At 41.4% G+C, this 23,715-nt stretch overlaps 1 protein-coding gene across 5 annotated transcripts in view; it reads right to left on the bottom strand.

The window, feature by feature from the left end:
- TMEM178A (transmembrane protein 178A) overlaps positions 1-23,715 on the bottom strand; it is a 116,117-nt gene that overhangs the window by 8,502 nt on the left and 83,900 nt on the right. For 4 of the 5 annotated variants that reach the window (XM_020913688.2, XM_020913702.2, XM_020913731.2 and 1 more), the window contains 2 exons: positions 6,089-6,202; positions 2,892-3,029 (listed from right to left, as the gene is read on the bottom strand). In XM_020913688.2, coding sequence (XP_020769347.1) covers positions 2,892-2,997 — 106 coding nt within the window. In that variant the 5' untranslated portion in view covers positions 2,998-3,029; positions 6,089-6,202. The remainder of the gene's footprint in view (positions 1-2,891; positions 3,030-6,088; positions 6,203-23,715) is intronic. The other variant, XM_070477236.1, reaches the window with a different exon arrangement.

Raw genomic sequence — 23,715 nt, 5'->3', positions numbered from 1 at the left:
GTAGAGCAGAAACTAATACAACACTGTAATTATAACCCAATTTAAAAATAACATATATGTAGGCAAGATCCTACACACCCATCACTGGATTTCCCCAAATAGTAATATCTTATATGACCCTAGTATAACAGCACAACCAGGAAACTGACAAAGACACAGTCCATCTACCTGATTCAGATTTCACCATTTTTATACACACTCCCTTGTGTGTGTGCACACTTTGATCCATGGAATGTCACCATGTGTGCAGATTATGTGACCACTTTCATGGTCCAGATACAGGCCATTTCCATCATGAGAATGCCCTGAATTATCTACCGTTTTAGAGCCACAGCCACTTCTCTCCCCTTTGTTTTAATGAGACAAAGATGTGGGCAAGAATTCTTTAGGATAAGGAAAATATTTTAACAACCTAATTTTTTAGATGGTGACATCTGTAAGTGGATTTTCTCTTTAGTCCAAAAAAAAAATGTCGTTTGGGCAATCAAAATCAAAACCAAAAAAGCCAAACAGTGTTATGTGGTGTCTGTCTATCCTCCGGGACTGGTCATCAAACTTCAAGTTTACAAGTTTGGGATTTTGGAGGGGGGTTGCAGTGGGGTTTTGCTATTGTGGCTATTGTTCTGCTTGTTCTTTCTTGTTTAACAATCGCACAGGGACTTTGAATAATAAACCCTGCTGAGCCCTGAGTCAGTCTGGCCCAAAGGTACACACTCAGTTTAGGGCTGAGCAGAGGCAGGTGGGGCTGGCTCAAGAAACTCGGTTCCTAACTCTGCTCCGAGCCGACCCACCTCCTCTCATTTAAAACTAAACAAGCCCCTCCTCCTCCCAAGGAATGCTCACTGAGGCTGGCTTTTGTGGTCCTATGATTTATTTTAATGCCAACAGTTGTTTTATATCTAAGAGCATCTTAAATTATTCATGCATTACCCACATTAAAAGTGTCCTTTAAAAACTAGTACTACTGAGGCTTTTGTCTGACCCTCAGCTCCTTTCATTTTCCTAAGGACACAACGTGGGGCCTTTTCAGGGCTGGGGATAGTGAATCTGTACTTTGATGTCTATGAGGACAAGAGTTAGAAAAAGGAGGGCTCAGCTAATAAAGGAAGGGGAGAAAAGGGGGAAGATTTTTAGCCTCCCAAGGCTACTATCCTTCAGTCTCTGTGTAATCCCCTAAATTTGGAAAAGTTGATGTTCTGCTAAGAATTTTTCAGGACCCAGGTGACTTCTAAATGCTCTAAATGCTAAATGTTCACAGTGATCATCCAGATTCTAGATCACTGCCAGTTAGAGCCCCATATCATCGGGTATAAAACACACCCACAGAACTTAGAAGGAAGGGCCTCTGTGGCAGAACTGGGTTAGGCAGGCTGACTGGTTGACCATCTACCTGTCAGTCATGAAAGACAGAGACAGTGCCAACCACGGAGGGGTGCTGCCTCCAGCTAACACCGGCCTGAGCAAGTGATCGTGACGGTGAGAAGTGCCAGAAGACCCAGTCATGCTTACTTGAGTAACAGGACTCCAGAGAAGCAAAAATAAGCTTATTCAAAGTGCCGGCACATCTAGAGTAACAGTGCCCTGATGCTAAGTGTACTCAGGTGAGACTGCTAACTTGGCACTCACTAATCACTATCACACTCATGTCCTGAGAAGCAGGAGGAAAGGTTTTTTCCCCAAAGCCACGTTCAGTCAATTTCAGCCTTCAGTTCAGCTCTTTTGGCTCCTTCTTAGACAAAAATGTCCTTTACCTGCTAATCGGTAAGACTGCATCTCCACACACTCCCCACCCAACCTCCTGCTTTAAAATAAAGTGACTGCTTGGTTTAAAACCTTCTGGTGCAGCCCAGGTTGACTGCATGAGACAAGTGCTCGGACCTGGTGCACTGGGAAGAGCCAAAGGGATCGGGTGGAGAGGGAGGTGGGAGGGGGGATCGGGATAGGGAATACATGTAAATCCATGGCTAATTCATTTCAATGTATGACAAAAACCACTACAATATTGTAAAGTAATTAGCCTCCAACTAATAAAAATAAATGAAAAAAAAAAAACCTTCTGGTGAATTCCATCACTCTTGCATTAAAATCCAAGCCACTGCCTGCTTCTCTGCCTCACAGGATGCTGTCACTTCCCTCCTTGCTCTCCAGCCACACTGGTCTCTCTGTAGCTCAAAACATAAGCATCAACCCACCCCTCCTTGGGGCTTGGCACTGGGCCTTCCTCTGCCTGCAGCACACTCCCCAATTAGAATAGGGTCCCCTTTGCCAACTCGTTTCTCCTTCTCACAGCTTTTATGACTGTCACAAATGATCATTTGTGTCTCCCCACAACAGAAATGGAGAAGGATTTTATCTGCCTTAATCTCTGTTTGTCTTTATATGTAAAGCAGTGCCTGGCCCATAAGAAGTCCTTAAAAAATATCTGTAGAATAAAATGAATGAATGTTTTTTGTGCGTAAAAAATGACACCAGTGACTCCATCACTAAGGATGGACTGAGCTGACTTGCCCAGAGGTGTGGACTGTGCTGAGCTATCACCCTCTGCTGGAGGGTTCCTGAGAACCATGGTCCACTTTTGCTAAGAGTCCATGTCAGAGCTAGGGGGACAATATGAAAGAATGGGACAGAAAAATCAGATCTGCCTCATACGGAGATTAAACCCAAGACATCTCCATCTAATCTTGTAAGGGACCACAGTAGGGAAATCAGGCCTGTGCTTTTAACATGGCTGTTTTCTTTAAATTCTGTATTGCCCACCAAAGCCAAAGAACCTTTTGGTTGCTTTTCTCACAAGTGAAAATAAAATTAACAGAGAGATAACAAAGTGAAGCTACATGCTGCAGAATAGCCTTCACTTTTTCTGGGAAAGGTGTCAGAGGGGCTCCACCTACCTGTCATGAGGAAAAGAAGTCCAGCCACGTGCTGAGTCAGGCTTTCCTCCCAGAAGAAGCTGACCGTGGCCACAATGCAGCCACAAAGCAGGACAGCCACAGCCATGCCCAGGAAGCCAGCAGTGATCCTTCTTAAATCTAATCTCAAATACAAACATTCAAAATAACAAGAAGGAGAGTTATTGAAAATTAGAAATGAAGAGCTCTGTATACATTGTGAAAATTAATAAGTTGCATGGATAGGCATAGCGTCTACAGGGCCAAGGTGATTTAGGAAATAAACTTCCCAAGTATTTAGTAAGAGGACAGATGGGGTATAACCAATTGAGGTATCAGCATCTGCCTTCTCTAAATCCATGGAAAAGTCCATACCAAGTAGAACTCAGACCAGAGGACACCAGGCAAGCAAGAGTTATAGGTAACGAGTTACTTAACAAACTAAGAGTTTGTTTGCAAACAAACAAGGTTGTACTGAACAAACTGAAGAAGGTTTGCAAAGGATCTTTATTATCCTGCAAAGAGCAACAGAAACCTAGGTCACCACCAACTGCAGTGACTGTAATTAATTTGACTTTGGGGAAAAAGTCTAAAAAGTCAGCTACAGTGAAACATGGTTTTACCTACGCAGCAAGGATGCCAATTATTTTATTTTTCAGTTATTTTTCCTCCTACCTATTTTCAAAAAGGATTTGAGAAAGTGAAAGCAGTTGTACCTAAAATGGGACCCAAGATGCACATATAAGACATCTGCTCATAAAGGCCCTCTCCCCTTAAACACAGGTCCTACAACCCAAGCATCCAAGTACTCAGGTTAAGGAAGGGCTGTTTTCATGGCCAACCCCACTGTATATGCAACTGTCAAGTTCGGTCTGTCACAAAACCACCACGGTTGTGATCACTGGCCAGGAGCCCAGCCCCTCCCCACCTTCTGCGCCTTAACCAAGAGACTGACTGGCTTCATGTACTTGGGTGCACTGGGCTTCCCTGACGGCTCAGATGGTGAAGAATCTGCCTACAATACAGGAGAGCCAGGTTCAACCCCTGGGTCAGGAAGATGCTCTGGGGAAGGGAATAGTAACCCATTCCACTATTCTTGCCTACAGAATTCCATAGACAGTGAAGCTTGGTGGGCTACAGTTCATGTGGTTGCAAAGAGTCAGACATGACTGAGCAACGAACACTTTGAATACTCTGATTGCCCACTGTCCTGTTATTTTCTTTTTCTATTTTCCTCTCTCCTTCTTTAAATTTGAATGAAGATAATTTTAAAAATTGTGGCTAAATTTCTCTGACCCCTTGTAAAGCAATAGATCCTAAACATAAGGCTGACCCTGAGACCAGTCAATGGTCCTGGGCAAGGTAGAGCATGCACACCTATGCACATACAGAGCCCAGACAATAGGCACACCCTGCTGCATGAACGCGGGCTGCCCTGCAAAGGTGCCCAGGCAGATACCACCTCCCTGTGTGTTCCTGTGGCTCTTGGGCAACTCAGGGTGGTGTATACAGGGTGGATTACAGTAGCTTCCAGTCTTGGCCTTGTCACACATGGTTCATCCCTTTCTTTCAAAAGAATTTCTTATTTCCAGCTCAGAGCATCTATATTAAATCAGGGCATTGCAGCCTAGAAGGGAAAGTGTATACATCACAGAGCTAGGGGTCACAGACACAGTTCATTTAAAGGGGCTGTTTAATATTACAGTGTAAGTCATTTTGAGACATTCAATGTCATCATAGCTCAGCCACCATAATCTCACAACCTCTTAAATTCCCTGTGATTCAAGTTTTATTTTCTATGGCCATTAAAACGTACACACACAAGGTTCAGATATAATCCACATGGAATTCGCATTAGTACCAGACATGTTAAGCTTATCCGGTAGACACGGTGCAGATCACCAAGTGTGACTGTCCTGGAAAGAGCCATGCCTGAGACTGCTGAAAGCATCTTTCCATGAGAACCTCAAAGAGGATTAGGAGGACAATGCTCAACATGGTCTTGCTGGGCAGTGACAGGGTACAAACTCTTAGAGTAAAGAGACAAGGTTCTTTGTCAGGACCCTGTAATGATCTTTTCTCACCTAAAACCAATGACTATGTGACTTTCTGGATAGATGATTAAGGCAAAAAACCCTAAACATGCTCAAAAGTTATTTTTAAGAACACTTAGATAAGGCTCTAACTAAGGTCTGTTGAGAAATGACCATTAAGATCAGCCAGCCAAAAATAATTTTTAGGAATTTTCAGGTTTATTAAGAAATAAACCACATTTAAGCCAAGGACTTTCCAAGTTCTAAATGTGGCAATCACTATATTTATAATATTATACCACTGCTGTGGGCAGTATCTTAAGAGCTTCCATTTATGTGTTTGAGATTCAAAATAGAGCCCTTTGCTCTGCAGAGAGATTTTACTTTGCAAAATGAAACTCTGTCTTTGTAGTGACTTTGGTCACCAAACAAGATCACTGAAGTCCTTGTACTGATTGCATTGGAAATGACAATGTCAACCTCTGAGTGGGGTAAACACTAAAAAGAATTAGGCCTAGCTGTTTTTTTTTTTCCTTTCCTGGGTTATCTATCCCTGGGCAACGTGAATCAATAGTTTTCAGGTAAATATCAGTTTTCTTTGGTGTCACATTGCACGATCCTTTCTAGACCTTCACATTTTCCTAATAGTAACAAAAGAGTTCCTGCCATCAAGATGTGGAGGTAACAGACATCTTCTGAGAAAATTATAACATACACTCATAAAGATATTTGAACAGACACACCAAGGTCTGAGACAGAAACGGTAACTAAAATGAATATTGGATAAACAAAACAAAAATAAGAGCACCTAAGGTATAATCTCCTGGGCTCACTGAGACAATTGCCAGATCAGGGCCTTGTACCCCATGACTTGCTAAAGGAAACACCCAGGATGTGGCTTGTATGCAGATGCCACCAGGACAGACAAGCTCGCTGCACTGTCTCCCAGAGCCCCACACCTGACTCTCACACGTCCAATCCGCAAACAAGCTGTGACCTCGGCACAGTGAGATGACCCTCTGAGTTTCTGCCCAAGTCAGATGGGGCTCAGAGGCCCACGCAGGATCAGCACAGCATCTTTCAGTCCAGATCTGAAAGGGCTGGTGGGAATGGTTTTTGTTCAGAAAGACACCGCTTCCTCTCTGACCCTTTCCCGGAAATACTCACGAAGCAGGTGCCATTCATCTTGCTGGATTGTCTTGGTCAAATTGAAAGGGATGTTTCGTAAGCGGATTGGCTGAGAAAAGTGGTACTTGATAGCTGTACATCGCTGTGCAATACCTTGAAGGAAATAAGAAATGTGAGCTACTAGTTTGTGCATCTGTAATAGAATTCTGGAAACTGAAGGCAGGATAATGCATCCTAAACTGGCTTGAAGGGACAAGGGAGAAGAATCTATTGATTACTCTCATTAACAGAGACAAGTCAAAGCAGTAAAAACCCAAAACATCAAAATTTTTAAATCATATTTCTATCTTTGAACGTATTAAATTTGGTAAGAATCTAAACTCCCTTAATTGTTTTTTCAACACTGAATTTGTGTTAATTAAACACAAAACTCCTCAAGGAGAAATGGCCTAAAAGTATACAGAGGATTGGGAGAAATCAGCTTGGAATGTTAACACAGATAAATTTCATGCATCCAAATTTGATCCAACCTCAAACTTTCAAATGGCTGAATCAAAAAATACATCAGGAAGTGTGTTATTTGTAAACCAGAAGACATTTTTCCATAAAGAGCCTTCCACATGATGGTTTAAGTGGTAATTAGGTCTCCAGACAACCCACAAGAGCCTAACTAGCCCTAGAGTAGCTGATGTAATTCCTTAATACAAATTTTATTGATCTGAATTCGAGGTCCTAAGAGAAAGGGTAATATTTAAAGAAGAAAGAAATGTGTTTCCTCACTTTTCTGGTTGTTTGCATATATTTTGAAAGGGGCAAATACCCACTACTTTATCTAGCAACTTCTCCTACATTCCCTTCCAATCCATGCTTTTATTGCATAGATTAACACAGGCCTATTTTTCCCCTAAAATTTGCTGAATCCAACAAAAGTATCTATCTTCCTTTCAAATTAAAATAAAACAAAACTTTGTTCTTTCCTTGTAAATCACTGTGATCAGTTGTTTAGATAAATGCAAACTGATTAATTTTTAAAGAGCTGTGAGTAAATGTTAATCCTTTAACTCAGGCAGCTGTTAAAAAAAAAATTCTCATAGATGCAAATAAATCTCTAATTGGTAGACTTCAAGTAAATGTAATAATAAAGTGAAATTTTTTTTAAGATCAGACATTGAAAAGTGAGATTAATATTTGAGCATAGTTAATATCACTGGGCTTCCTTGGTGGCTCAGAGGGTTAAAGCCTCTGCCTGCAATGCGGCAGACCTGGGTTCAATCCCTGGGTTGGGAAGATCCCTGGAGAAGGAAATGGCAACCCACTCCAGTATTCTTGCCTGGAAAATCCCATGGACGGAGAAGCCTGGTGGGCTACAGTCCACGAGGTCGCAAAGAGTCGGACACAACTGAACTACTTCACTTTTCATATCATGAGCCAGTTAGCCCCTGATATGAAGGCACCTACAGAATCATCTCTCATAAATAATTTCTCAGTCATTAGTGTACATAAGAATCACCTGGGGAGATAGTTTACCATGCAGACCCTGAACCTCACCAAAGATATTCTGAATCAAAAGATTTGGGACGGAGCCACAAACCTGACTTTTAACAAACATCCCAAGTAATTCTGATACAGGCAGCTGAAAAACACTACCCAACACTATCTCTGCTTTTTGGAAGCTTATTTTTCTTTTCCTTATGAAACCGCGGATTCTCCAAAAACCTCAAAGCTCTCTTTTATTTTTCTCTTTGGTTGTGAGGTCTGTAAGACATATGAGTTCAGTGTTTATACATGTATGTGTTTATAAGTCAGAAAATCCCTGTGCTTACAAAGAACAAATGATCTGTGCTGAGAATAATAATAGATAACAGACTGAAAATGTATTAATGGTTTACATTTGTGTTCCTCAAAATTATCATTCTACTTGATACTCATCCTTGGGCTAACTTTGAGGCTCTGTGTAAGCAGGAACTGAAGGGCTAGAGGAGGAGTTGAACGGCGTGCCCCAACACTCACACGCGGCCCATCAGCAAAGACTGGGGACTTACGGGTTCTAGGCAGTTAAGGACATTTCTGTATAGTCATGAGCTTCCCACTAAGCAAGTCAAGCAGAGACTTTAGGGCCCACATATGACGAAGGATACAGACTTCACAGAATTAGTTCAGTAGAGTCACTAACCAAAAAAAACAATGACACAAAAAATAACAACAAACTCTGAGCAGGAGGGAGAATCTGATTTCCAGGATTGCTATATAATTTTAAATGCCCAGTTTCAATTAAAAAGTACAAAGCAAACACAGAAAAGGAACATATGACTCATACACAGGGAAAAAAATGTTAGTCAATAGAAATTATCACTGAAGAAGCCCAGACCCTGGATTTGCCTAATCAAGACTTCACAATTCAAGGTTTTGCTTCTTGGTTTTTGTTTTCTGTTTTTAACACACTGGCAAACATGTGAGATCTTAGCTCCCCAACCATGGGTTGAACCTGTGCCCCCTGCAGTGGAAATGTGGAGTCTTAACCACTGGACCACCAGGGAAGTCCCTAACCAAGACTTTAAATCAAATGTTCTAAATATGTTAAAAGAATTAAAGGAAACCATGTCCAAGGAACTAAAGGCCAGTGTGAGAATGATGTCTCACCAAACAGAGAATATCAGTAAAGTGATGAAATGTATGCAAAGAAAAATAAATAGGAATTCAAAAGTTGAAAAGTATAGTCACTGAAATTTTAAAATTTATTAGAGGGGCTTAACAAAGTTTTGAGCAGGCAGGAAAAATAATCAGTCAACTTGAAGATAAATCAATTGATATTATCCAGTCTGAGGAATATAATGGGAGTCCCAGAAAGGAGGAGAGGGAAAAGGGACAAAAAAAGAATTTGAAGAAATAGTTGTCAAAATTTTTCCAAATTTGATAAAAAAAAACATGAATCTATACATCTAAGAAGTTTGATGAAGTAAAAATAAAGGACAAGCTCATATTCAGACACACCATCATCAAACTGTTGAAAGCCAAAGATGGAGACTCTTGAAAACCACAAGAAAAAAAGCAATGTATCATATGTAAGAACTCCTGAAAAGATTAGAAGCTGATTTCTCATCAGAAACCATGGAGGTCAGAGGTAGTGGAATGACATATTCAAAGCACTGAAAGAAAGGTTGTCAACCAAGAATTTTAAATGCAGCAAAGTTATCCTTCAGAAATGAACAGAAAGTGAAGACATTTCCAGTTAAAAAAAATTAAAAGGATATGTCACTGGCAGGCCTGCCCTATAAGAAATAGTAAGGGAAGTCCTTCAGGCTGAATGAAATAACAGTAACTGAATTCACACGGAGAAACAAAAATAACAAAAACATCTGTAATGTTACAAAACCAGGACACATAAATGGAATTACATTAAATATAAATAGACCAAACATTCCAACAAAAGCAGAGATTGCATTATAGATGAAACAACATGATCTAACTTTGTGATACCCACTAGAGACACACTTTAGATTCAAAGACACAAGTAGGTTTCAAGTAAAAGATGGAAAAAGATACACCATGAAAATAGTCACCGCAAGAGAGATGTAATAGCTATACTAATATCAAACAAAATTAGACTTTAAGACAAAAACTGTTACTAGAGACAAAGAAAGACAGTTTATAATGATAAAAGGGTCAGCTCACTAAGAAGATACAACAACTTTAAACACATTTTATCTGCTTACCAACAAAGCCCCAAAATAGTCAAAAAAACTGACATAATTAAAGGAAGAAATAGACAATTCAACAATAATAGTTGGAGACTTTAGTACTCCACTTTCAATAATGGTAGAACTGCAGAGGGTCAACAAATAAACAGAAGACTTGAACAACATTATAAACCAACTAGACAAAACAGACATCTACAGAACACTCCACCAAACAGCAGAATCTACATAATTTTCAAGCGTACGTCAGACACTCCCCAGCATACACCATATTTTATGCAATAAAATAAATTTCAATGCATTTAAAAGTCATATAAAGTATGTTCTCTGACCACAGTATAATATAACAGAAGGAAATTTTGGAAATTCAGAAATTTGTGGAAATTAAATAACATTTCTAAACAATGAATGAGTCAAAAAGAAATTACAAGGAAAGTTTAAAAACACTTTGAGATTAATGAAAACAAAATCACAGTATGTGAAAATCTATGAGATGCAGCTAAAGCAGTGCTTAGAGGGAATTTACATCTGTAAATGCCTACATTAAAAGAGAAAGTCTCAAATCAGCAGCCTGACTTTCTATCTGAAGAAACTAAAAAGAGAAGAACAAACTAAACCCAAAGCAGGAGAGATTACATAATTAGGGTAGAAGTAAATTTAGTAGAGACTAGAAAAATGAGGAAAGTTTTTTTAAAAAATTGATTCTTTGAAAAGATTAATAAAATTGATAAATCCTTATCTAGACCATTCAAGGCAAAAGGAGAGAAGACTTGAGTTACTAAATTCAGGAATGAAACAGAAGACATCACTTTACAAAAACAAAAAATGGTAACAAGAGAATACTGTGAAAAAATTATATGTCAACAAATTAGATGCTACAGATTATATGAGAACTTCCTAGAGAGACACAAATTACCAAAACTAACTCAAGAAGAGATAGAACATGTAAACAGATCAATATCAACTAAAGAGCCTGAGTTAGTTATCAACTTAGTAAAAAAAAAAAAATTTCCACAAAGGAAAGTCCAGAACCAAAGAGCTTCACTGGTGAACTTTACCAAATATTTAAAGAACAATTAACCATGTTTCATAAACTCTTTAAAAAAAAAAAAAGAGGAGGGATAAATTCCCAAATCATTGATGAGGCCAGTTTTGCCCTGATACAAAAAACAAAGGCATCACAAGGAAAGAATATTACAAAACATTTCTTATAACTATGTATTCAAAAGTCCTCAATAAAGTACTAGCAAACCAAATTCACCAACATATAAAAAGGATAGAACATCATGACCAAATGCAATTTATGCCAAGATGGTAAGGTTGGTTCAACATAAGAAGATGAATTGATATAATATGCCTTATCTATAGAATGAAGTGCAGAAACCACCTCATAGATGAAAAAAAAAAAAGCATTTGTCAAAATTCATTTGATACTCACCAATTCCCCTAAGAACTAGATATAAAATAGGTATTATTAACTCCATTAGGTGGGAAGAAAAATCTGATGCTCACAAATGGTAAGTGACTAGACCAAAGCAATAGTACAAAGTGCAAAGCAATAACCAAGCTTTAACATATACGATGTCACCCAAACTTTGCATAATGCTCACTCAGGAAAGTTAGGAATCCTTACTCTTTTAGAAATGCCTCTTAATTCTGTGGGTAGGGATACCTGTAGTTAGTTTTTCATGGAAAGGCATTTTATTTTAAACACAGGAGTGTATACATGTCAATTCCAAACTCCCAATCTATCCTTTCCTCTCACTCTTCCCCCCGGCAATCATACATTCAAGAACTGTAGTTATTAAATGAACTGTCAGTTTGAAGTGAAAAACAAATTTTTCAACTTAGTACAAGCATATGCTCTTTTGGAAACAAACCTGATACCTAAATTGAGGCTTCTGTCTGTACATTATCCATACCTTTCAACACACATTATTCAGAGACTGGATTGGCTCATGGCTGACTCAGTGGCTTCATCCTTCCTGCATCTCACAGAAGCTGCTTAAGGCTAGATATGGGGTTGGACTGGGAAGAAATTCTCTCAGACTCAGAGGCCTGGCCTTCTACCAACTCCTGTGCTGAGGAGATGTTTGGTCCCTTGCTAAACATCATGACTAATACTCTCAGAACCCATCTCCTCCTCCACCCCTGCTGGAAATGGGTGTGATCCCAGGGGGCAGAGGCATAGCAGAAAGGAGGCGGGCAGCCAGCCCAGGGTTCTTCTGTTCCCCACACGTGCCAGGAATGAGGTAAGCAGTGCACATGCAACCAAATTACCTTTCCTTCCCCAGGAGGCTTACAGGCTAAATTTAAACCGCCGAGAACTCTGAAATAGGAAGAAAAAGGAAGTGGGGAGAGCGACAAGGTCTGAAGGCAGCATCTAAAATCCCAAAGATCAGGAGTATGGTGGGGAACCCAGAGCAGCTTCCTTGGGTCTGCAAGAAAATGCTCTGCAGCCCTGGAGTTACACTCCCTTGAAAGATTATTCGAGATTTCAGGCAGAAGTGGGGGTAAAGATGGAGTAAGGACAGGCAGCAGTAGGGTCAGAGGCCTGCCATTAGCTCCTGTATATCCTTTAAACATTTGTTCCACCGTCACAGCAGAAAGTCAAATCGATTTGAAGAGGAAAGTATATTATTAAGTTCTGGCTTCCTATAGCACACACGTAAAACTGACAAAACGAAACTTCACAAAAATCACACAGGAAAAGACCTGTAGTTGCTTGATGGTTTGCTAAAGACAAACTAAGATTCTTTTGATAAAAAGACAAGAATACGTATATACATAGAGGGTCAAGATAGAAGTTCCATGAGATATATTGAAGAGTGATACTCTGAAAACCCACAAGGAGGCATTAGATGCAAATTTTTTCAAAGCCATGCATGCAAACTTTGAAGTTAACTGGCTTTCCGGGCTTAGAGAGCAATGAATCTTGTTCTCTGGAAAGGAACACAAAAAGCATGAGATCATAGCACCAGATGGCATCACACAATGGGGGGAAGAGACACGCAGGGGGTTGAAAAGAACAACTCGTGGTCTATATTTAGTGATTAATTAGCTTCTTAAAGGGCCAACAGAGCCACTCTAATGATGACATAAACCACAGAATAAGATATATAGACTATGCTGCACAAGGGTTAAAAATGGGGCTTAGGGGCTGGTGAATTTCTGTTGTTTCTGATGCTTAAGAGAAATGAATCAAATTCTGAGCTAAGTTATAGAAACTCACATTCTAGGTTAAATGACTGAGAAACAGCAGAAGATGCTGTAAAAAATCATCAGAGTCAATGACGAGGCAGTACATGCAGTGGCTAAAGGCCTTGTAGTCAGCCAGACTCAGATTTGAATCCCAGCTGTATGACTTTGGGCGAATTACTTAACCTCTCTGAGACTCAGTTCCCTCATCTGTAAAAGAGTGGGAGCAATGGCAGATATTTCACGGGGTTACTGGGAGAAACAGAGAGATGTAGCACAGGATGCGGCCCACTCTGAGGCTGAGGAAACATCAGCCCTGGATTACGAGTTCTCTCTCGGCATCTGCCCATGTTCACCACCAGAACAATCAGACACGCCAGGAGTCCAACCCTAAATGAGCATTGCACATCAACCCACGTGCACAGAGAAATACACACACTCGTGAAGCACCTGACTGTACAGCGGTCTGACCAGTGGCTCTCCTGTTCCTGCTCCTCTTTCACCACCTCTCAAGACTCCTATCGAATCTTCACTTCACACCTGAACAGCTGGCTAACTGGCCACTTTGCGACTATTTCCCCACCTTCCACCCCACCCTGCATGCCACTCTTAGATAACCTGCTGTGTGAAGGTGTGTGAAGCCTTAGATGCCCCATCTGTAAGGTAGGATATGAAAACCTTTATGATTATTGCTATATCCACCTGCCTTTCACAGTATCATGAACTTAATATGTTTCTTTAAATTGATAACTCTACCAAAGACTTTGACTGTGTGGATCACAATAAACTGGAAAATTCTGAAAGAGATGGGAATACCAGACCACCTGACCTGCCTCTTGAGAAACCTGTATGCAGGTCAGGAAGCAACAGTTAGAACTGGACATGGAACAGCAGACTGGTTCCAAATAGGAAAAGGACTATGTCAAGGCTGTATATTGTCACCCTGCTTATTTAATATATATGCAGAGTACATCATGAGAAACGCTGGGCTGGACGAAGCACAGGCTGAAATCAAGATTGCCAGGAGAAATATCACTAACCTCAGACATGCAGATGACACCACCCTTATGGCAGAAAGTGAAGAACTAAAGAGCCTCTTGATGAAAGTGAAAGAGAAGTGTGAAAAAAATTGGCTTAAAGCTCAACATTCAGAAAACTAAGATCATGGCATCTGGTCCCATCACTTCATGGGAAATAGATGGGGAAACAGTGGAAAAATGTCTGTCTTTATTTTTTGAGGCTCCAAAATCACTGCAGATGGTGATTGCAGCCATGAAATTAAAAGACGCTTACTCCTTGGAAGGAAAGTTATGACCAACCTAGATAGCATATTAAAAAGCAGAGACATTACTTTGTCAACAAAGGTCCATCTAGTCAAGGCTATGGTTTTTCCAGTAGTCTTGTATGGGTGTGAGAGTTGGACTATAAAGAAAGCTGAGTGCAGAAGAATTGATGCTTTTGAACTGTGGTATTGGAGAAGACTCTTGAGAGTCCCTTGGACTGCAAGGAGATCCAACCAGTCCATCCTAAAGGAGATCAGTCCTGGGTATTCATTGGAAGGACTGATGTTGAAGCTGAAACTCCAGTACTTCAGCCACCTGATGTGAAGAGCTGACTCATCTGAAAAGACCCTGATGCTGGGAAAGATTGAGGGCAGGAGGAGAAGAGGAAGACAGAGGATGAGATGGTTGGATGGCATCACCGACTCAATGGACATGGGTTTGGGTGGACTCCGGGAGCTGGTGATGGACTGGGAGGCCTGGCGTGCTGCGGTTCATGGGGTCACAGAGGGTCGGACATGACTGAACTGAACTGAAGTGGGACACAGTTTTCTTGCCATCCTGTAACACTGTATTTGTTTTAGAATCCTGTACTTATTTGAAAACAAGGTGCCTTGCACAAGGTAGGTGCCATATAATTGTATAATGAATAGCTTTGAAGCTGTGTCAATGTAGCAGCTTCCACATTTAGGCGAACAGAAGATAAGAACATTTCTAGGGGTCTCTGAGAGCAATAAGCTCAAAGTTTTCATTGTCCAACTCTGTCCTGCTCCTTCCGAGACTATACCACACTCAGCTTCCCCCTGAGTCAGGGGGGAAGCCCCCAGGTTACAAGCCCCTGCCTTCTGTCCCTGACCCCAGCTCACTCACACTTGCCTGTAACTAGTCCCCAGTGGCTCCCCTCCCCCCTCCCAGACATGTCTCATCTCCTCCTACACCTGCAACCCTCCCCTTAGAACAACCCACAACCCACTAAACCCTCCAGGCTCAAAGTCTTCATTCAAAAAGTCTTCTCTGAGCACATGGCCCATGCGGCTCACCCCCTTCTCTGGCTTTATTTTGATGTTCAAGGCTGAGCCACACAGTCTAGCTCTAATCACTCAGTCTTTATTTCCTAACACGTCAGCAAGTCTGCCTCCCCCGAAAATCTGAAATTCCTTAAGGGCCAGACTGCGACTTCCCTTCTGGTTCTGTGATGTTTAAGAGGCCCATCAGCCACAGCTGTTGACGAATGCAGTGTAACTGACACTTCGGGTCCTCGAGCAGGTGAAAGGGTTGCTGAACAGCATGCATGGTTTCCTAAAACATTTCAAAAGCAACTTGGAATTCCACAACTGGCCCGTGGGCAGAAAAATGAAGAACTCTTTTCCCAACAGCTCTATCTGCACACATCCCAGGTTAAAAGGAGAGATCAACTGTGGGGTCACAGGGCAGGGTGGCCACCATGTTCTTACCTAAGAGATTTCATTTCACAGGAAGTCAGGGGCTAAACAGAAAAAAGGAAAGAAAGGTTTTCCTCATCACCTCCTTGAATCAGCATGAACAGTTCTCACTTAGATAAATAAACTAAGTACAGTAAGCCCAGTAGTTTAAAGCTGACTTTTAAAATCAAAATGACCAAAACCAGTCCTGAAGGGCAAACCCATCGTGAAGTGTCCAGAACTGAAGGGAGAAAGATATAATATCAGTAAACCTATAGTGTTGCTGTCCAGTAGAAATGGAACACAAGTTACATAAATAATTTTAACTTTTCTAATAGTCACATTATAAAAATAAACAGTGGATATTAATTTTAATATATTTTAACAAGTAATCAAGATTTTGAAAATTATGAATGAGATAACTGATGTGTTTTTTTTTTTAACACCAAGTCTTCAAAACCTGGTGTTTGCTTTTCCCTTAGGGCACATCTCCTTTTGGAAGTCTCCTTTCAAGAACCCATAAGTCTCATGTGGCTGGTGCCTCTTGTACTAGAGAGAGAAAGTTTCCAGATGAAGGTGAATAAGACTATAAAAGCAACTAAGAGCAAGAAGGTTGGATACTGGAAGTGTTTGAAAGATGTGAATGTTACTCTTTGCTTAAACTCTTTCTCTACAATATACTAGCTTGTTCTACTATAATTACTTATGATTAATATTAGTGGAGCATCAATTTCTTAGCAGTGTGGAACTGTCTTTGTGTTCACTCTATTGGAGCCAGACAGCCTAGATGTGTATTCTGGCTTCACCACTCACTAGCTATGTGCCCTTGGCCAGTTACTTAACCTCTCTAGGCATCAATTTCTTCTGTTGTAATATATAGACCATGACAGTTCATCTATCTCAGAGAGGATTAAATATATAGTACTTAAACAACACTTATGTAATACTATTAGTATAATTATTATTACTATTGTTAATACTACTGCTGTTACCACTTCAACTGCTGCTATTTTGAACAAACCCAGGCAACCATACTATTAAAGGTAAGACTCAGGTGAGTTCTTTGAACTGTAGTGAACACATGATCTCTGGGGTTCAATGCCAGAAGGAAGGTTCAGTGCCAAGTCTGATGGATTCAACCTACTACAGAGATAGTGAACACCAACACAGGAAATTTTTTTAAAAAGTGACAGTGAGAAAACCAGAAATAATACTGGTGAAACAGGCCCAGTCCTGTGTAAAGGTGGACACTGTCACTGAGTTAGGGTGATGACTGGTCTGCTGACTTTAACTTTCCTTTAATTTAGTTATGTTGCTGGGTCTAAAACATAACAAAATATTTAAAACTTGCAAAACAGGGATTCTCAGTTTCGAACCATCATGGCACTCCATCAGGGATGGGTCTGGTGGCTTGGGGATATATGATTAGAGGCTGAAGAGAGGATGTGATTTTCTGTGGTGTATGTGGGATGTTAGCCCAGCTGGACACTCTCTACCACCCTCTCTTTCTCCCTTCCTTCCTTCCTCCCCCTTCTCTTCCCTCCTCTACCCTCTCTCTCTAGCAGCAGATGAGAGAACTGAAATGTAGAGACAGGTCCTGGCCTCTTTTTTTCCATCTCAGAGGTGCCAGTATGGGAAAAGGGTGAGTGATTACACCACTGGAGAGAAGGCAGATGCACTAGTAACCTATACCCCCTCCCTCGCCCTATTCCCTGAGCCCCGGCTCATGTGAAACCAAATACAGCCATCAACTAGTGGATACAGGAGCATCACACACTGTGCTATTTTCCCTTCCACCCACAGGGATACCATGTTGCAGGGACAGGCCAACAGTCATTTCTAGTTACTCTTGCTCCGGTCACAACATGCCGACCTCAAAGAGATCAATACAGTCTGGACAATAGCTGTCTTAATAGTACCTGGGTCTGTTGTTAATACATACTTGAAGTTAAAATCTCCTGGTCTCAGGAAGGCATCCAAGTAGTCAGGATGGGAAGCAAATCCAAGCTGTCTTCCCTCTCCAGTCCCCAGGACTTTTTCAATTCATGTGAATGTCAGTGAGTATATATTTTTTAATCAGAAGGTTAAAACTTTACACTCTAAATATTGGGAGAAACGGGAATATGCAGTTTTTTGTGTGTGCATTTAATACATGTGTATAAGAAGCAATATGTGCAGTACTATGCTCAGTCACTTCAGTCATGTCCTACTCTTTGTGACCCCATGGACTCTAGCCCGCCAGGCTCCTCTGTCAGTGGGATGCTCCAGGCAAAAATACTGGAGTCGGTTGCCATTCCCTTCTCCAGGGGATCTTCAGGTCCCAGGGATCAAACCCACATCTCCTGCATCTCTGCATTGCAGGCTGATTCTTTACCTGCTGAGCCACCTGCGAAGCCCCACAAAGAAGCAGCATGCAAGAGTGCAAACCAGAATATCAGCTTTGGAGCCAGCACACTGTGTAATTTAAACAACACACTTGACTACCCTGAGCCTCCATTTCCTCATTTGTAGAACAGAGGTGATACAATCTCATAGATCTGTTCACGAGGGTCAAACGGGGTCACATACAAGGAGTGCTCTAACACTGCCTAGCCCATAACTGATGCTTCATAAAGGCCAGTATCCGTTCACACCCCTCTCTTCCCACCCTCTTCATAAGCAGGACCATTACAGTGTGAGTATTGACCTGAGAGATGACAGGAATTTCATCCTCGTCTCCAGCACTTGGGAAAAAAAATACTGCCTGAGTGTCAATCACTACCTTTTGCCACCAAGAGTCAATCACCTTATCATTTATTCTTTATTTCACTTACTCATTCATTCATCAAACATTCATTTAGCAAGTGCCCTTTAGATGGAGGACCTGCTTTCTGAATCTAGAACATGGTTCCACAAAAACTGAAAACGAACAAAATGAAACCAAACTACAGCTCTAAAATGGGGGAAGGGGGAGAGAGCGGAGGATGAACGGGGAGAGAGAGAGGGAGCAATCTCCCACCTGCCACATGATGACCTATAAATACTGATGACTCTAGCAATTCCCCAACCACTCAAAAAAGAGCAACTTTCTGGAGAAAAGCCGCCTATCGTAGAGTGGGTTGGCAGTGTCCCAGGGCAAATTATCCTTAAAAACAATGCACTCTTGGCCCTTTCCAGGTGCCTTCATAGCATTCTTCAAATTGAGATATATTTTCAAAAGTTTGCTTCCTCTGTGAAGATAAGCCCTGGATCGAGGTGAACTGACTAATTGCTACTATACATGGAGATAAGGAAAGCAATGTTTGGTAGAGCTAATTTATGAAAATATAGACAAGGGCAATAGCTCAACTCAGACTGTGAAAAAAATCTAAACATATTTACTACCATGAACAATGTTCTCATGTCCCCTTCACCAGATGGGCTGCTGGATTTATGCTGGGATGTATCACAGACACACATCAAGATAAATGGAAATTAGAAGCCCCTTTAAAACCAGCCCTTAGGATATCAAGAGAGAGCCTGTTCTATTACTGGCTTGATTACTGACAGGGTTGTACTCTTGGGCTTTGATAGATGATTGAAATCAATTTCAAAAAACAATACAAACTATTTTAAAACAATATTATCAACTTTTTCTCAGTAAAGATCAAGGCTAAGTGCTTGGATATAATCTCAAAAACGACAGAGTGATCTCTGTTCGTTTCCAAGCAAACCATTCAATATCACAGTAATCCAAGTCTATGCCCAGACTAGTAATGCTGAAGAAGCTGAAGTTCAACAGTTCTGTGAAGACCTACAAGACCTTCTATAACTAACACCCAAAAAAGATGTCCTTTTCATTATAGGGGACTGGAATGCAAAAGTAGGAAGTCAAGAAATACCTGCAGTAACAGGCATATTTGGCCTTGGAGTATAGATGAAGCAGGGCAGAGGCTAATAGAGTTCTGCCAAGAGAAGGCACTAGTCCTAGAAAACTCCCTTTTCCAACAACACAAGAGAAGACTCTACACATGGACATCACCAGATGGTCAACACCAAAATCAGACTGATTATATTCTTTGCGGCCAAAGATGGAGAAGCTCTATACAGTCAGCAAAAATAAGACCGGGAGCTGACTGTGGCTCAGATCATGAACTCCTTATTGCCAAACTCAAACTTAATTGAAGAAAGTGGGGAAAACCATTAGACCATTCAGGTATGACCTAAATCAAATCCCTTATGATTATACAGTGGAAGTGAGAAGTAGAGTTAAGGGACTAGATCTGATAGACAGAGTGCCTGATGAACTATGAATGGAGGTTCGTGACATTGTACAGGAGACAGGGATCAAGACCATCCCCAAGAAAAAGAAATGCAAAAAAGCAAAATGGCTGTCTGAGGAGGCCTTACAAACAGCTTTGAAAAGAAAGGAAGCGAAAAGCAAAGGAGAAAAGGAAAGATATTCCCATTTGAATGCAGAGTTCCAAAGAATAGCAAGGAGAGATAAGAAAGCCTTCCTCAGTGATCAAGGCAAAGAAATAGAGGAAAACAATAGAATGGGAAAGACTAGAAATATCGTCAATAAAATTAGAGATACCAAGGGAACATTTCATGGAAAGATAGGCACAATACAGACAGAAATGGTATGGACCTAACAGAAGCAGAAGATATTAAGAAGAGGTGGCAAGAATACACAGAAGAACTGTGCAAAAAAGATCTTCATGACCCATATAATCACGATGATATTATCACTCAACTAGAGCCAAACATCCTAGAATGTGAAGTCAAGTGGGCCTTAGGAAGCATCATTATGAACAAAGCTAGTGGAGGTGATAGAATTCAAGTTGAGCTATTTCAAATCCTAAAAGATGATGCTGTGAAAGTGCTGCACTCACTATGCCAGCAAATATGGAAAACTCAGCAGTGGCCACAGGACTGGAAAAGGACTGCATTCCAATCCCAAAGAAAGACAATGGCAAAGAATGCTCAAACTACTTCACAAATGAACTCATCTCACATGCTAGTGAAGTAATGCTCAAAATTCTCCAAGCCAGGCTTCAGCAATACATGAACTGTGAACTTCCAGATGTTCAAACTGGTTTTAGAAAAGACAGAGGAACCAGAGATCAAATTGCCAACATCCACTGGATCATTGAAAAAGCAAGTGAGTTCCAGAAAAACATCAATTTCTGCTTTATTGACTATGCCTTAGGCTTTGGCATAGTCAATAAAGCAGAAATTGAAGAGATGGGAATACCAGACCACCTGACCTGCCTCTTGAGAAACCTGTATGCAGGTCAGGAAGCAACAGTTAGAATTGGACATGGAACAGCAGACTGGTTCCAAATAGGAAAAGGACTACGTCAAGGCTGTATATTGTCACCCTGCTTATTTAACTTCTATGCAGAGTACATCATGAGAAACACTGGGCTGGATGAAGCACAAGCTGAAATCAAGACTGCTGGGAGAAATATGAATAACCTCAGATATGCAGATGATACCACCCTTATGGCAGAAAGTGAAGAACTAAAAAGCCTCTTGATGAAAGTGAAATAGGAGAGTGAAAAAGTTGGCTTAAAACTCAACATTCAGAAAACTAAGATCATGGCATCCAGTCCCATCACTTCATGGGAAATAGATGGGGAAACAGTGGAAACAGTGGCTGACTTTATTTTGGGGGGCTCCAAAATCACTGCAGATGGTGATTGCAGCCATGAAATTAAAAGACACTTACTCCTTGGAAGGAAAGTTATGACCAACCTAGACAGCATATTAAAAAGCAGAGACATTACTTTGTTAACAAAGGTCCATCTAGTCAAGGCTATGGTTTTTCCAGTAGTCTTGTATGGATGTGAGAGTTGGACTATAAAGAAAGCTGAGTGCAAAAGAATTGATGCTTTTGAACTGTGGTATTGGAGAAGACTCTTGAGAGTCCCTTGGACTGCAAGGAGATCCAACCAGCCCATTCCTAAAGGAGATCAGTCCTGGGTGTTCATTGGAAGGACTGATGTTGAAGCTGAAACTCCAGTACTTCAGCCACCTGATGTGAAGAGCTGACTCATTTGAAAGGACCCTGATGCTGGGAAAGATTGAGGGCAGGAGGAGAAGGGGAAGACAGAGGATGAGATGGTTGGATGGCATCACCAACTCAAAGGACATGGGTTTGGGTGGACTCTGGGAGTTGGTGATGGACAGGAAGGCCTGGCATGCTGAGGTTCATGGGGTGGCAAAGAGTCTGACATGACTGAGTGACTGAACTGAACTGAACTGTTTTAAGCAAAACTGACAGGTTTGAACTTCATTCCCTTCTACTGTTTCAGTCCACCCTCTCATAGTTAGGTGGCCTGGTAGGTACCAGAGACAGGAAGCAAAGGAGCAAGAAAATCGCCAAATTGGATGAATTATCAATTATTCACTCCAACAAGAGCTGAGGATGTCTCTCACCACCTTCCAGTGGCAAGAACCTTATGGCAGAAGAAGCCAAATCTCAAAGTCATTTGTAGCAGCAGCAGGAAGACAATAGGCATGGCAAGATCCCCTGTATCCAGCAGCTTTTACACTATTTCCCATGAGTTCTGGCTCCTCCCAGCTCCATGGGCATTTCCAAATCATGACATAAATCTGCAGCCAGATAGCACACTGTTGAGACCCCCCAGAACTGCTATAGTGTAGTTACAGGAAAAGGATCATCATGCCCTTATTTATTATATAGCCTTCTCGTGCATCCTTATAAGTTACATAAGGCACCTATCCTGTCCCTTTCACAAAGAGGGCACAGTGGTCTGCTTGAGGCCACACAACTAAATGGTGATGATGATAGTTTACCGAGGACTTGTTCTGTGCCAGGGTCTATGCTGAGATCTTAACCCACATTCCCCGCATGAGATGGGCTCTGTTTTACAGAGGAGAAAACAGAGCCTCAGAGGTTCAATAATCTGCCTGATGTCCCACAGCTAACAAGTGACAGAGCTGGCACTGAATTTGCATCTGCTTCCAAAACCAGTTCTTAGATATCTTAACAGACTCTGACTGATGAGCGTCACTATGATCATATCTGATCACATCTGATCATAACTAATGAGTCCTCTTACATGAACAAGGACAAAGCAGGGAGGCATGGATGGACATAAGGTATTGCTTCTACTGTAATATTAATTTGTGTATTTCCATCCTCTTTGCCCTCATACTGCCCTTTACCCACAAGGGAGCAGAAACAAAGACCAAAGGGAACCATTATCCAAAGCTCTGCCGGCGAAACTTCTTTCCCTGCTGGGTGAGCAGGTTTTCAGGAGCCCCCAGAGGCCGAGGAAAAACAAAAAGGACACAGGAGTAGCTGGGGAGAGAGAGGAAGTATAGAAAGGATGGGAGGGGAAGGAGGGCCGTTCGAGGCAGAGATTCCACCTCAGAGCCCTGGACACACACGGGTCCCAAATCTGGTGGGGGGGGGAGTGGGGGTATTGGGGTTCAATACCTAAAATGAGGATGGAAAGGATAAACTTCCTCCCTGACCAAGTAGAACTCACCTCTGATGGGAATCTCTGTGGGGGCTGGGAGGGGGAATAAGCAGGAGGAGGGAAGGCCCAAGCTCCCCACTCTAAATTGAAGTCCCCATTCTTCCTCCTACCAGAACTAACCACCTACCCACATAGTCCAAGCAGCCAAAATAACCATTGGATGCTTAATCCTGAAACATAAATGTACCTCTGTCCAATTCCAGTGATAGTGAAGGAGAGCTATAATTCTCTTTCTGTTTCCACCTATGCTTATCACATCTAGTCATCACAAGTCCTTACTGGAGGACGAGGACAGGACGAGATGACCTGAATATAGTCCAGGGCTGTACCTTATTTACTAGGTTCTCACTGCACCTTACAACACACACACACACACACACACACACACACACACTTATACACACTGCCAGATTTCAGCCCACATCTCATCCAAACATCCCCACCAAATGTTTCCAGCCCTAATTTTACATCAGTCAGAATAAAAGACAGAGACAACCAGGCAGGGGGAAAAAAAAGTGCCAGTAGGCAGTTCTGCTAAGTATCACTTCAATCAGCTATTTGTGGATATGGAGCTAAGAATCCAGGAAGTAGGCAGAGTTG

The sequence above is a fragment of the Odocoileus virginianus genome, chromosome 2 (genome assembly GCF_023699985.2).
Source record: "Odocoileus virginianus isolate 20LAN1187 ecotype Illinois chromosome 2, Ovbor_1.2, whole genome shotgun sequence".
Taxonomy (NCBI): domain Eukaryota; kingdom Metazoa; phylum Chordata; class Mammalia; order Artiodactyla; family Cervidae; genus Odocoileus; species Odocoileus virginianus.
This window is presented reverse-complemented; position numbering and strand designations above follow the sequence as displayed.